Source organism: Pan paniscus, chromosome 4 (genome assembly GCF_029289425.2).
Source record: "Pan paniscus chromosome 4, NHGRI_mPanPan1-v2.0_pri, whole genome shotgun sequence".
Taxonomy (NCBI): domain Eukaryota; kingdom Metazoa; phylum Chordata; class Mammalia; order Primates; family Hominidae; genus Pan; species Pan paniscus.
Window position 1 is genome coordinate 152,928,917 of NC_073253.2, and position 15,312 is coordinate 152,944,228.

A 15,312-nucleotide genomic window follows, 5' to 3' on the forward strand; every position below is an offset into this window, starting at 1 on the left:
GGGGTCATGGCACGGGGATCCACCATCTTGTTTTGCCACCACCTGAGACGCAGACGTGGCTTCTGTTCCTACATTCCTATTAAATATTTCTTTCTAAGGAAAACAAGAGTTACTGTAAGAGGCAAGTTTTAGGTCTTTAAAGAAGGGCATGATTGAGAACAGTTATTTTAAAATCAGGCTATGATGGTATAATTTACATGTAGCAGGAGAAGGAAGAGTGGAGCTGAAAATGACCTGGATCTGGAAGGATGTGGCAGTAGAGAAGGGGATTGGAAGAGTAACTTTCTCCAAAGATAAGGCATATGCTTTTTTGTCATATTTGGTCATAGAAACCTGACTCATATCCATTTGGAGCTTGCCACAGAGACGGCTGGAAAGAGAATGTGCACTCTGATTCAGAACGGGGAGCTCATTTTTGCCTTGGCGGTTTGCTCTGATAGGTGGTGCTAGTGTCGTACTTTTGATCACACAAGGATACAAGGAGAGCAATGCTTCCTGGAATTACACTTTATTAAATCTTTGGAAGAAAAAAATTAAAGGTACACGTTTGAGAAAGACCAATTGAAAGACCTGAATTTGCCATCTATTTAATTAGAGTAAGAGACTGTTGCTAAGATACCTGCTTGCCCTTTCTCTCTATTTTTGGAGGTGTGGGAAAGAAGTAATGTCCCTGTTTTTTTCCAAGTTAGAAAAAAATAGTCTTTCCACTCTTTGTATAAACATACATCATAGGGCAGCGGGCAGTATATATGTATGTGTAGGAAAAGAAATAATGCAGGCACGTGATCAGTTTCTAAGAAATTGAGTTATTGGGACTTAGTCCTGAAATAAATCTACAAGTTAACTATCTTAACCTCATTTTATGAATGAGGAAATTTGGAACTTAAAGAAAAAGTTATTCATCAGGTTCACACAACTAGTTATAATGACCTGAAAATTGTTTACAATGCTTGAGTGCTTGATTTAATATGGCCTATAACACATATACGCGTGCGCGTGCTCGCGCGCACACACACACACACACACCCACACACACCCTTAGCTAGCAAATGTACAAAGGACTTTAAAATACTGCTAGAAGAGAGGTAAATGATGGTTAGACCAGAATTCTCATGGTCTTTTCCAAAGTCACTGCTTCATGTCGCTTCCAACTCCGACTTATTCTCACACCGTTAATCTGACATAAACTCCTGCTAGTCTGCTAAGTCATTTTCTTCTAAGAATCTTTTATTAATTTATCACAGCCATCATTTATAAGCCAATCCATGACAGAGGGATAAGGTGGCTTCAGGAGGAACCAATTTAGTTATCCAAACTGAAGTGCAGGACTGTTGTTCTCCTTTATGTCACTAGAAACAAAGCAGGAGAGATTTTTCATTTGTCTACTGTCAATGCCAAATACTCTATATATCCAGACTTCTAAGACCTGACCAAAAATAAACTTTCTACAGAATTTTGCGTTGCAAACTTGGGAAAGAGTGAGACTGTGTATGCACGAGAAAGAGAGAGAGATTGGGGGCGCGTAGTGTGTGCCTGTAGTCCCAGCTACTCAGTAGGTTGAGCTAGGGGGATCGCTTGAGCCAGGGAGGTCAAGGCTGGAGTGAGCTGTGATTGTGCCACTGCACTCCAGCCTGGGTGACAGTGAGACCCTGTCTCAGGAAAAAAGAATGTGTATGGCTTTCTTTTGGGAGGTTTTATATACCATAGCCAGCATATTGTGAGAGCTGAGTTAACATGAAATAATAAAAATAAAATTCATCTTTCCTCCCACGCTCTGAGAAGAGAATCCTTCATAATAAAAGCTGAAATTTATAGTCTCAATATTCTTCCCATGAGTCATTATCCTGCTCTCTTCACATGATGCTTATTAGTAGTGTCATAGGAGCCAGATACTCAGCAGGTACCTTTTACACTGTCAGGGCTTGGGCCAGAACCAGTGCTTTTCCTCCCAGAAACACCAGTGACTCCAGAAAGCTTGTGCATGGAGTAGCTTTGGTGGGGTCAAAGGCCTTTCTTTCTGACAGGATTGTACATGTTTAAGGGCAGAGTGCAGTTTGTTTCCTTTGAACATGTAAACAAGGTTTTTGTTTTTTTGGAAGACTCAAGCTGGATATGTGATTCATGAATTGTCTTAAGGCACAGAATTGAGAAGGATCTCGCTGTTAATGTATACATTTAATGTTTGTGTGCCCGTGTGTGTGTGTGTTTCTCAAGATGGAGTCTTGCTCTGTTGCCCAGGCTGGAGTGCAATGGTGCGATCTCGGCTCACTGCAACTTCCACCTCCTGGGTTCAAGCCATTCTCCTGCCTCAGCCTCCTGAGTAGCTGAGATTACAGGTATGGGCCACCATGCCTGGCTAATTTTTGTATTTTTAGTGGAGATGGGGTTTCACCATGTTGGCCAGGCTGATCTCAAACTCCTGACCTCAGGTGATCCGCCCACCTCAGCATCCCAAAGTGCTGGGATTACAGGCGTGAGCCACCACGCCCGGCCAACCCCAAAAGTTAAGTGATAGTGCATGTTAAAATCAGTGACATCGTGGAATAAGAGATATACCGGTAGTGAAACATTTGGCTGATATTCATACATATGGATGATCCACATTCTGTTGGAATCTAGTCTCGTGTCAGTGTGTGTTGGCCGTATGAGCCATGTTGCCCATTGGACCTTCCTGTTCCAATAGTGAGATTGTCACTCTACCATGGGCCTCATGTTGCTGGCCGAAGTTGGGTGGTCGTGGCTTAATTCTGGGAATGAGGGCAGATATTAAAACTGTCCTGACTGTTCTTCTCTTGTTTCAGTGCACGAAGGCAGCCCTCTGGGTGAACTCCATCGCTGTATCCGTGAGGGGGTGAAGGTGAATGTTCACATCCGCACTTTCAAGGGACTTCGGGGCGTCTGTACAGGCTTCCTTGTTGCATTCGACAAGTTCTGGAATATGGTAATTAAGCCTTTCTCAAGGGGCTGGAGAACCTCCTACAGATTACATCTTCTATATATTTAAAGGACCTGAGTAACTGCATTAAGTAAAACCCAAAAAATAACTTCTCAGAAGAACTAGAATTTTTGCATACTTTTGGGCAACAACAAGAAAAGGTCTTTTTATTGCTTCCTTCTCCTTAAGGCAGTGGCTCTTAACCAAGGTAATTTTGTTCTTCCTTCACTCCCAGGAACATTCATCAATGTCTGGGGACATTTTATTGTCACCACTATAGGAGAGGGTACCACTGGCATCTAATAGGTAGAGGCCAGGGTTGCTGCTAAACAGTCTACAACACACAAGATAGTCCCTCAACAACAAAGAATGATCCAATCTGAAGAGTCCTTAGTGCCAGGGCTGAGAAACCCAGCCTTAAGGACCAATTATTTTATCGGTTTAGTAATTTTTAGTTGATTTTCTACCAACCATTCTTTCATTAATTAAGAAAAGCATTTATTGACTTCCCATTTTGGCTGAACCCCATGCTAGGTGCAAAAGTTTCAGAAAGGAACTTGCACTCTGCAGTACATGGGAAGGTAAATAAGGATAGAGGTGAAGCAGACATCAGTAAACAAAGCATTTTGCATGATGTCTTTTTTTTTTTTTTTTGAGACAGTGTTTTGCTCTTGTCACCCAGGCTGGAGTGCAGTGGCACAATCTCAGCTCACTGCAACCTCCGCCTCCTGAGTAGCTGGGATTACAGGCCCCTGCCACCATGCCCAGCTGATTTTTGTATTTTTAGTAGAGACAGGGTTTCACCATGTTGGCCAGGCTGGTCTTGAACTCCAGACCTCAGGTAATCCACCTGCCTCAGCCTCCCAAAGTGCTGGGATTACAGGCGTGAGCCACTGCGCCCGGCCACATGGTGGTTTTATAATGAGGGAGTGTGCCACAATTCCTAGCCTTCTAGAGGCTTTTTTTCTAGACATTTGTAGGAGAGAAGGGATATGTAATAGCACAACTATGATTTGAGGTAGTTAAGAACTACTAGGCCGCACGCGGTGGTTCACGCCTGTAATCCCAGCACTTTGGAAGGCCGCGGCAGGCGGATCGCCTGAGGCCAGGAGTTCAAGACCAGCCTGGCCAACATAGGGAAACCCCATCTCTACTAAAAATACAAAATTAGCCAGACATGGTGGCACAAGCTTGTAATCCCAGCTACTCAGGAGGCTGAGGGAGGAGAATCACTTGAAGCTGGGAGGCGGAGGTTGCAGTGAGCCGAGATCACGCCACTGCACTCCAGCCTGGGTGGCAGAGCGAGACTCTGTCAAAAAAAAAAAAGAAAAAAAAAGAACCACCAGAGCTTTCTGGTGTTTCTTTTCCATATGGTCTTCAATCTCCAACTTTCCTTTTCCCTGTGCTTTATCCCCATCCACGCATCCTCCTGGATAAGAACAATAGCTGCTAACATATATTGAGTACCTGCTATGTGCCAGATACTATACTGAGGGCTTCATATATTATCTCAATGAATGAGTTGTGGGTACTATTACTGTTCCATTTCACAAATGAAGAAATTGATTCTAGAGAGATTGGAATGTTGGTCGCAGATCACACTGTTAGTAAGTGGAAGTGCCAAACTTTTTCCTCGGCCTAACTCCTAAAACCATGTTTTTAACCATTATGGAATTTGAATCGTAGCATCATCACTTGGCAACTGTGTGACTGTAAGCAAGATAATTTCTCTGAGCCTCAGTTTTCTCATTTCCAAAATGCAGGGAAAAATGTTTTATTATGATCTTTTTACCTTTGAAGGAAAGAATTGAAGAGAATGTGTTAGATGATAGTGGTGATTATAACAGTACTGTCAGCTTCTATTTGTAGGGTGATTTACACTTTTCAAAGGAATTTGTCTTGTACTTCTCATTTAGTCCTAACAGCTGTCCTGTCGAGGTTGCTCTCGGTGATGAGAACTCACCAGCAATTCTGTGTGTAACCCTGGTTAATCTCTGTTAATTGCTTTCATAAGACATAGAAACTGAAGCGGGTAAAGAAGCAGTAATGTTCCTCAAAGTGGGATCTAAAGCCATCCTGCATCAGAATCACCTGGGGCTTCTGGTTGAAACAAAAGGTTCCTGGGCTTCATCCCAGACCTACCAAAACAGAATCTCCAGCAGAATAGCTTTGGGTTCGTATTTTAATAAACCTCCTAGATATTCTTGCACACTGAAATTTAAGACCTTCTACCATGCAGTCATAAAGGCCCTTACCATCCATAGGTGAAACCCATCTTATATGGTGATAGCAGCTTAAAAATATTACACAGAAGGTACCAGGTGTCACCATTTTCTTCTGCCTAGGAGCTGAGTCATTTGTTAAGTGTAGTTCTGCTCTGAATAGATGTTACTCTGCCTTTTTTTTTCCCTGAAAAAGCTATACAAATAATAATTTTAATTCTGTCTAATGTTTTTCCTTTTGGGCTGTTCCTCTAGGCACTTACTGATGTGGATGAGACCTACCGAAAACCTGTCCTAGGCAAAGCATATGAACGGGATTCTTCACTGACTCTCACTAGGGTAGGCAGTTTCCCCCTGACCTCCTGAGTAGCCATCATGCTTTCCAGCTTAGGAATTAAGATCCCTGAGCCCAGTGACTAGGATTTCCTAGAGGGAAATCTCTGTTGCTATAAACCAGCTGTGCCTGTACCAAGGTATTCCTTAGTTTCTCTTTTCATGCTTCCAGTGAATCTCAAGTGAGTCTGTGCTTGTAACCTGCGTATTATTTGAGGAGCAAGTTGTCTCTTACAACACCTGAAAGTCTTTCAGCTTTATACCACAGAAATAAGCCTTTTCTCTTGACATATGTATTATGTGCATTATAGTTAGAAATAGGAAATTTATGGCCAGGCGTGGTGGCTCATGCCTGTAATCCCAGCACTTTGGGAGCCCGAGGCGGGTGAATCATGAGGTCAGGAGATCGAGACCATCCTGGCTAACACGGTGAAACCCCATCTCTACTAAAAATACAAAAATTAGTTGGGCAGGGTGGCAGGCGCCTGTAGTCCTAGCTACTTGGGAGGCTGAGGCAGGAGAATTGCTTGAACCTGGAAGGCGGAGGTTGCAGTGAGCTGAGATCGCACCACTGCACTCCAGCCTGGGCGACAGAGTGAGACTCCGTCTCCAAAAAAAAAAAAAAAAAAAAGATTTATTACTAACTTTTAAAAAATTGCAAAGCAAGGAGTCCACAGAACATAATTAAAGAATTTGGTCATTTTCTGTATGTTGAAAGAGGGTGATGAAGGCTAAAGAGAAGGCTAATATTTATCATTGTTTTCTTTATAGCTATTTGATCGGCTGAAACTTCAAGATTCCTCCAAGAAGGAAGCAGATTCTAAGTCTGCAGTTGAAGATTCCACTCTGTCTAGATACTCACAGACATCCACTTGGAAGTTGGCTTCAGTGTGGGGAAGAGCAGACACTGACCGGGGCTCACACAAGCGTTCCCGCTCTGTCCCTTCTTCCCTGCAGGCCTCTGCAAGGGAGGAGTCCAGGTCAGAGCTGTCAGGGAGGACTACACGGACAGACGGCTCCAGTGTGGGAGGTACCTTTTCCAGGGCTACCACCCTTTCCAGAGGCCAGTCCCGTAAGAAAAAGCGAAAGCCCAAAGTGGATTACCAGCAGGTATTCACTCGACACATAAATCAGATTTTCATTCGAGGCGAGAATGTCCTGCTGGTTCATCTTGCACAGTGACCAGCTCAGCCTGAGCTTTGGTTTTTAGAAATAAAGTGCATGAATTGCTGCTATGCTGTATCCTAGTATCCCAGTGAAACTCTGAGTTGGAATGATTCCCTCTGGTCCTGCGTATGCAGAGGACGGAGCAGGCTCAGCCCCCTGGAAGATGAGCTCAAGGGGAGGACAGGCCTTGGGAGGGCGGGCGTTTGCATTAATATCAAGGCAAAAAGCATTCATAGATACATGCATCTGATTTGGTATTGTGATTTACTTCAGACCCTGAAACCAAATATCTGATCTTCCATTAGACTTAGGGGTCACGATATGAGTGGAATTTACTTTTTAGATACTATAGGGGAAAGAAAAGTCTCAAAAAGAAGTATTGCATGTCTAAAAGCTAGTGCCCTGAGTACTCATGAATTCGATTCCAAGAGTAGCGGTGTAAATTGCCTTGGAGCCCTGCATCCACGTCTTGTAACTAACTTTTGAATTTTGCCTGACATGATTCTCTCTTGATGAAGAAATGACATATATTATCTTTGAATATCTACAAGGAAAGTTACCAACTTATGTAGGGGTGAAATTTGGATAGGCGGTATGCTCAAAGCAGCCAGCAATGAGTGCTCTGTTTTGATCCTTCTTATTATGGAAAGGAGTACAGGACCTCTTCAGTCTTCCCCTTACCAGAGGTAGCCTCTGCAAATGGCATACCAGATGGGACTCTAAGATGCTTGTGTGGTGGCTTCTTGTCCTTCTCTTTGACTTCTGTGGCATGGTGCTAGTGCATGTACCCTGTGGTATTGCCCCTCTGTCCGTAGTGTGAACTGTCCTGTGAGCTTTATGTCAGGAGACTGACCTTCATGTCCAGCTTCAAAGAGTTGTGCATGAACTCGGTAATACACATCACACGGCTGAGAGTCCCCTTTCCAGGCAGGGCCAGCATGTGTAGAATATCTTTCAGAATATGGTTTCACCATGAAACAGGGGTGGTAGATCTATTCCCTTGTGTCAGGCCAAAGAAGTTCTTACAAAGTACAGTGGGTAGTGTCTAAAGCGACACTTTACTCACAGCCTGGCTTGAGTAACAGGAACACCATAGCACCCACAAATACTTCTACTTGAATCATATTCTGTGCTTTTTCAATCACTAGTGCAGAATAGGCTGCATTTGACACAGACTGTTAGGCAATATTGATTTTTTTGTTTTGTTTTTATTTGGTTTTATCTGAGATAACTTATGTTCAAGGTGAGAATAAGAAATAGCCAACTAGTTAAAATGTATGAAAAGAAAACTTTCCCCTGCTGTATTTGTTGTGTAACATAAATAAGCCTTCTGAGAAGCAGGGTGAATAAAGTTTAGGGAGCTGGGACACCTGGTCCTGCTAGCTGGACCACTGGCTCATCATGCAATGAAAGGTGAGCAGACTTAACCCCTCCGTGCCTCAGCTTTTCCCCCACAGACACCTACCTCACAGGGGCATTGAGAAAAAAAAATGAAGGCATTTTACAGTCTCTAAACATCTTTAAGTGCCATGAGTAATTTTTCCTGACTCTGTTTCATAGCTTTGTAAGAATTCTGTGTCTTTATAAGACACAGAAGCAAGGCAGGTGCTACATAAAAAAGTAATCTCAGCCAGGCACGGTGGCTCACACCTGTAATCCCAGCACTTTGGGAGGCTGAGGCGGGTGGATCACAAGGTCAGGAGATCAAGACCATCCTGGCTAACACGGTGAAACCCTGTCTCTACTAAAAATACAAAAATTAGCCGGGCGTGGTGGCGGGCGCCAGTAGTCCCAGCTACTTGGGTGGCTGAGGCAGGAGAATGGCGTGAACCCGGGAGGCGGAGCTTGCAGTGAGCCAAGATTGCACCACTGTACTCCAGCCTGGGCGACAGAGCAAGACTCTTGTCTCAAAAAAAGGAAAAAAAAACAAAAGTAATCTTAGGGTTCATAGTTATGATCCTGTTGTAACTGTCTTCGGAAGGCAGCAGTATCTTCCGGAACTTCCATATTCCATTCCTTCCTCCTAAGGGACAATGGAAGTTCTCAGAAAAGTATCTTCAGTAAGAGGAGAGTAACTTTTTTTTTGCTGCTCCCGCTATATCCCAGGCCTCACCCTTTTCTGATCATTATCAGAAAGAATCCCCTGAACTTTTCAAGGGGTTTATATGGTAGCACCAAATGGAGAATGAGCATCTAAAAATGACACATCCCGAAAGGGCAATCTGTGGAAGTTTGTTGTTTGTTTGTTTTTATTTTTAAATGCATTGTAAAGTGTACTCTAGAGCCAGATCAGATGCACTAAAGTTGATAGAGGTTCCAGGTTACAAACTCAAGTGAACAGTAATCTTTGGAAGCTGCCAGTCTAAATTCTAAATAGTGTATCTGAAATCTCAGTTCCCAAAATAGTTGTCAGGTTTAATCATCAGGCAACACTGCGTATACCTGTGTGACTATCCTCATCTGCCTGCCCTCTCATCCCTCGGCTAGAATGATGTACTCTACTTTCCCAATAAGGTAGAAATTTGGAATCCAACGGAATATAATCAGTTTTCATTCATTCCAGTGCCTAGTTAAATCTAACCTGACTTAAACATATGCCTGTTTTTATGTTTACCTATAATTTTCATATAGCCGTATCAGGATTGATTTACCATTTTTTGCCCAACATGACAATTCTGGCTATGAAAATTATGTTTAAACTGTGTATGATCTATTTTATGTGCTCTATGTTCCCATTTGTTTGTTTGGTCTGGACAGTGGTTCTGGAATGAATTCTATCTAGTAAATTAGTAAATGTGCTGTTTTGTATAAAGCATGATAATTACTTTTTAACAGAAGTTCATTTTTAAAGATTACTCCCTTTTCTTTCTCTCTTTTTTTTTGAGACAGTTTCTCTCTTGTTGCCCAGGCAGTGCAGCGGCGCGATCTCAGCTCCCTGCAACTTCTGCCTCCCAGGTTCAAGTGATTCTCCTGCCTTAGCCTCCTGAGTAGCTGGGTCAGCCACCATGGCTGACTCATTTTTTGTATTTTTAGTAGAGAAGGGGTTTTACCGTGTTAGCCAGGCTGGTCTTGAACTCCTGACCTTGGGTGATCCACCTGCCTCGGCCTCCCAAAGTGCTGGGATTACAGGCGTGAGCTATCCCGCCCGGTCCCCTTTTCTTTATTATTGAAGATATTGTTTAAAAGAAAGAAAAAGTAGGTCCCAATAATATATGTGCTATTCAAAAAATGTGATCATTTAGGACATTATCACAAGTTGCTATGGAAATAACTGAAGACTTCCTCAGGAGAAGGAAAGAAAATGAGGAACGTAATGATAGAGTCGGGGAACTCCCACTAGCTCACCTGAGGGGGGCTCGATGCAGCTGAAATACTGAATACTGAAATACTAGAAACCAACAAAACTGGTTTCTAGAATTCTCCAGGGATTTGGGCTTGGGAACCTTGGTAAGAATAGTTTTTATTTTTGAACATTCAACTTTGGTTCTTCAAAGTAATCTTTAAACATGGGAATATGTTTTCAAGACAATTTATAGGACATACTTATGTAGTTGGTGAGGTCTTCTCAAAAGTATCTACCTTTGTTAGATAATAACAAGTGATTAAGAAAGGGGAGATACGGTTTTATACTCATAACAATTTCCTGTGCCATTCTCTGTACACAGAGGTGATTCATTTACTCTCCCATTAGTAGAACTTGCACTTTGGGCTGTCTGTTCTAGTATTTGGGAAGTGTTTATGCTTCCTTCCAGGGACCATCTTATGATCAGAGGCAGGATGTCTGTGAGATGGTTAGCCAGAGTTAGCAGTGTCCGGGGAGAGTGGCTTTAGACCAGTCAGTACCTTGCTCTTTGTGCATGGTGCATGTCAAGTCAGGAAGCCAAGAAACCATTGGCATTAAAATCTAGATGCGTAGAGATCCTTGCTATGAGTTGTGGATAGGAGTGGCTCCATCTATCCTTGTGGTGAAAGAGTCCAGGAGCTCCTTTAGAGATTGTCAAGTCCTGAGCGATGAGCTGCCCTTAATCCTCAGAAGCCTTACAAAAATTGAGATGTACCATTTCTACCCTTTGAGAAAAAAGAAATAGAAACTTACTTGATGCAGAATGGATATTTATATTTCTGCTTGCACCATTTCCATAGCAGCTGACAAAGGCAAAATCATGAAATAGAATCATTTCTATAAATTGCTTAAGTTTTCTCTAAATTTTGCCTCTAGGAAAAAATTAAAACTATTCAATGACAGCTAGCTGTCACTGGTGCTACCCCAAAGCTTTCCAATCTTTTATGTATTTTTTGTGAATGAAACTGTTGCTGTAGGAAAGTCAAGGTTCATGTAAGAGTATCGTGGTGTAAATATAATGGTTTCACAGCTGTTTGAATTTTTCTTTTCCTGTGCCAGATATAGAATGCAGTCAACCCTTTTTCAGTAACTTATGTTCACCAGTCTGTGCTTTTCTTCTCCCAGAAGGCTTTTCTTAGTGGTTGTAAATGCAAGAATCCTGAGCCCTGTGTTGCAAAGGTGGTCTGTCAGCACTTTCTGGCAAATTGAGTTGATGGATTTAAGATAAGCCTTTGGGGTTCCTGTCAGTTTTCTGGGCTCTGAGGAAGGGTTGGGCCTCCTTTACTCTCAGTATTTTGAGTGTTTTTCAAATGTTTGTACGTTATCTTGCACTGCTCTAATAAAAATGAAAGCTCTGTGACAAGAAATAGTTCTGGATGGTTTGAAGATCTGCGGGGAAAAATAAGTGTACACCTGAGACCTTCAGTTAGTCTTTTATTTATTTAGAATAAAAAATAGTTTGATAACCTACCAGAGTTAGTGCTTCTTTAAAAACACTCCTTGGAAAGATGGGGACTGTCCCTTAGGAAAGCCATAAAAGTGACTCCCCATACTTTGCAATTGCTTTTGATTTTTAGTCCTTTGGAACAAATGTGTGATGTTATGTCTGATGTTGTGTTTTTAGAGCTGTGAAAAGTCTGAAAAATTTCAAGGGGTATTATTTAAATGATGATTATCTGGCTGAATTATGTGTGAGCTAGAGTCTAGGGTAGCTGTCCACTTCTTTTTCTGTTGTCCTGACAGTAAAGCAAATAGTAAGCCATGTCTTGAAAGTGATTTGCTTGTTTCATACTGACATCTAAAGACATCAGCCTTCTCTTTGGCAACCCTGGGGATACTCCTCTGCACCATAACTTATTAATGTTTTTTTAGACAAGGCTAAACCTGAATGACTCTACGTATCTATAGTTTCACTGCTCATATACCAGCTGCTACAAGAAAAACCATGACTTGTAAGTTTGTCTTTACTCCTAATTGCTAAATTAACTGAAACCCTTCCTGTCTAGGGAGAATTGCTGCTAGTAAGGTCAGTTTGCAATGTTCAGCTTTAGATATGTGTCGTATGGGAGTCTGAAAACTGTAATAAACTGTATTCATATCCTGGCTGCTTTGTCTCTGTTGATTTAGGGGGGTAGGAGAGAGGAGGCAGGGGAGTCTGTTACCAAGTGAAGACACCTGTCTAGAAAGTTAGACCATCTCAAGCCTTCTGCATTTACATTATTGTAACCTTGTACCTTTTCTTTACCAAAGTCCACACATCTAAGTCACCACTCTTGTCGGGCGCAGTGGATCACGCCTATAATCGCAGCACTTTGGGAGTCCGAGGCGGGTGGATCACCTGAGATTGGGAGTTCGAGAACAGCCTGGCCAACATGGTGAAACCCTGTCTCTACTAAAAATACAAAAATTAGCCAGGTGTGGTGGTGGGCACCTGTAATCCCAGCTGCTCGGTAGGCCGAGGCAGGAGAATCACCTGAACCCGGGAGGCAGAGGCTGCAGTGAGCTGAGATCATGCCACTGCACCCCAGGTTGGGCCACAGAGCAACACTCAGTCTAAAAAAAGGAAACAAAAATAGCTGGGCATGGTGGCAGGCACCTGTAGTCCCAGCTACTCGGGAGGCTGAGGCAGGAGAATCACTTGAACCCAGGAGGCGAAGGTTGCAGTGAGCTGAGATCGCACCACTGCACTCCAGCCTGGGCGATAGAGCGAGGCTCCATCTCAAAAAATAAAAATAAGTAAAATAAAAATAAAACACCACTCTTGAGGTGGCTTTTTTCTTCCAAGTTTACTTGAAGTTCATGCTTAGGAAAGGAACTTGGCCCACATTCTGAATTATCTCCTCTAAGCTGCAAGCAGTGGTAATTGCCCTGTGAATTTATTCTACCTAATAGCTCACTGGCACTAGTCCATTCTGTTCATGATCTGCTGAAATCACCATTCATTCTGCTCCCTCTGAGTGTTTTACCACATTTGGCAAATCAATCTTCACATTCTTCCAAAAATATTTAAATTTTCTACCAGCTTTCCACTGTGCATGTACAGGAAGTTTAGCTGTCCCAGATTTGCCACATTGATTACTTGATCTCTTCTGTGTGCTTCCAGAACTGAATCACCTGGTAAGGTAGACAAGAAAAGTCACATTTATTCTTAGAGGGGGAAACCTGAAGTTAACTGTCAAGACCCAGTTTCTCACTTTAAAGGATCCATTAACTTGAGCCCAGCTGACACACACCAAGTTGCTAACTGCTGCAGTAGAAAGGGAGGCAAGACCTGTGTGCTCTATGTCTGGTCCTTGCCTGTTTGTTTTGAATCTCAGATACTTCTGATTAAATGAGAATGTCCTAATTAATCAAAATAATGGCAAAAGAGTCAGCTAGCTTGACACTGTAAATGTACAGTGACAGTTAAATGTTGGCAGGGAGTGGAGGCCAGTGGAAAGAGACACATCGATCACTCTGCCTGTGCTTCCAAGATAGGAGTGGCAAGCAGAAAAAAATGCCAACCGTTCTCTCCTTAGTTATAGATGAAGAGTTTTTCAGTCTGCTCAGTTACCACTAGGTGGCAGTGGGTTAAAGAAAACTGCTTACCTAGAGGTCCCAGAAGGACCGGAGTCTCTAGGTCTCCAGTCACTGCTACAATTTATCGTTAAATGCTCACCAGTCAGGACTGAGTTAATTAAGGAAAAACAAGCTATAATCAACCCAAGTGGCAATATAAACGTTTCTTTTCAATATTGAATTTACCTAATTCGAAGCTCGGGAAGCCTGACTGATGGCGTTCAGGTAGTGAATGTGCTTGGGGAAGAGTGGCAAAGCGGGATTTCTCAGTGTCTGCTGTTTAAGGGGTCTCTCACTACTCTTCCATCCTGAGACTCCATCTCAGAAACTGTCAACTCCATCCAGCCTCTTCCCACCTGCTGCCAAGGGATTGCCCTGGGAAGCCTCTCAAAGCCCTTGTTTCTTAGCAACTGTCTCACTTTGAAACAATTCAGTTCTACCCAATGTTGCCTGAAAGCCCATTTGTGAGAGAGGTTGCAGCTCTCTTATGATTCTATGGCCAGAATTGAGCCTCCACTCCAAGATCGTGAGCAAATATGCTCGAGCCAGAGGGAACTTTCTAATAAACAGAGGAAAACCTGTTTTAGGTTGAGATACTGGCGGGCAGAAGTGGGGGGTGGGCAGTGCTAGTCAGGCTCCTCGCACATCACACCAAGACCTTCAAAAAGCCTTTCCCTCCCTACCTCAAGCATAATTTTTCAGCAGCCTATTCCTGTGGTGTAGAGGAATACAGTATGTGAGATAATAGTAGATACTGGTCTTCAAATGTTTAAAAATAAGGTTATAATAAAGAGCCATTTTGATCCTTGGCAACTTGCACCACATTTCACTTAGTCACGCTGTGTGAAGAGGCAGAAAACAGATCATGCAATAAGAGACACGGTCCGTTTATAACATTTCATCCCTGCATTAAGCATATTACATGCATTACCTTGTTCAGATACCACCATGAGAGGAAGACTCTATCCCCTTGATATATGTGAGGAAACTAAAGCTCAGAGAGGTTATGTAAGTTGCTAAAATCTCTCTACTAATAAATAGTGAATTGAGGGGTCTATCTAGGTCTCACTGACTCTTAAGTTTATTGCCAGCCAATTTCACCTTTAAAATATTAAGTTTCTCAGACATTAACCAGAAAAATTTGAGAGTAAGCTGAGCCATCTCCCTAAACTAATCAGAAATCAGAAAGCTGAATTAAAATGCAGCATGGCTGGGTGCGGTGGCTCACGCCTGTAATCCCAGCACTTTGAGAGGCCAAGGCGGGCAGATCACAAAGTCAGGAGTTCAAGACCAGCCTGGCCAACATGGTGAAACCCTGTCTCTACTAAAAAAATACCAAAAAAAAAAAAAAAAAAAAAAAGCCAGGTGTGGTGGTGCGTGCCTGTAATCCCAGCTACTCAGGAGGCTGAGGCAGGAGAATTGCTTGAACCTGGGAGGCAGAGGTTGCAGTGAGCCGAGATCATCCCACTGCACTCCAGCCTGGGTGACAGATCAAGACTCTGTCTCGGAAAATAAAATAAAATGCAGTGTGGTGGTTTACTACAAGTGTCTAGTCCCTTCTAATTCACGCTGCTCTTTGGCTGGGAGTGGGCACATGCACCCAGGGCTTCCTGGCTTCTAGAGAGAACCAGGGCGGGGAGCACCCCCAGGGACAGCAGGCCAGCTGTGGCCCTAGGAAGAGTGGCTGCCAAGTGAGTGCCAGGAGGCCTTTGCCCACTAGTTAGTTTGGTCCTGGAAGGGGTATTGATCCCATA

The 15,312-nt window shown here is 43.0% G+C and overlaps 1 protein-coding gene across 3 annotated transcripts in view; it reads left to right on the forward strand.

The window, feature by feature from the left end:
- LSM11 (LSM11, U7 small nuclear RNA associated) overlaps positions 1-15,312 on the forward strand; it is a 54,395-nt gene that overhangs the window by 4,922 nt on the left and 34,161 nt on the right. For 2 of the 3 annotated variants that reach the window (XM_034960882.3, XM_034960884.3), the window contains exons 2-4: positions 2,802-2,941; positions 5,413-5,496; positions 6,262-6,600. In XM_034960882.3, the coding sequence (XP_034816773.1) occupies positions 2,802-2,941; positions 5,413-5,496; positions 6,262-6,600 (563 nt within the window). Of the gene's footprint in view, positions 1-2,801; positions 2,942-5,412; positions 5,497-6,261; positions 12,104-15,312 lie in introns of those variants that run through there. The other variant, XM_034960883.3, reaches the window with a different exon arrangement.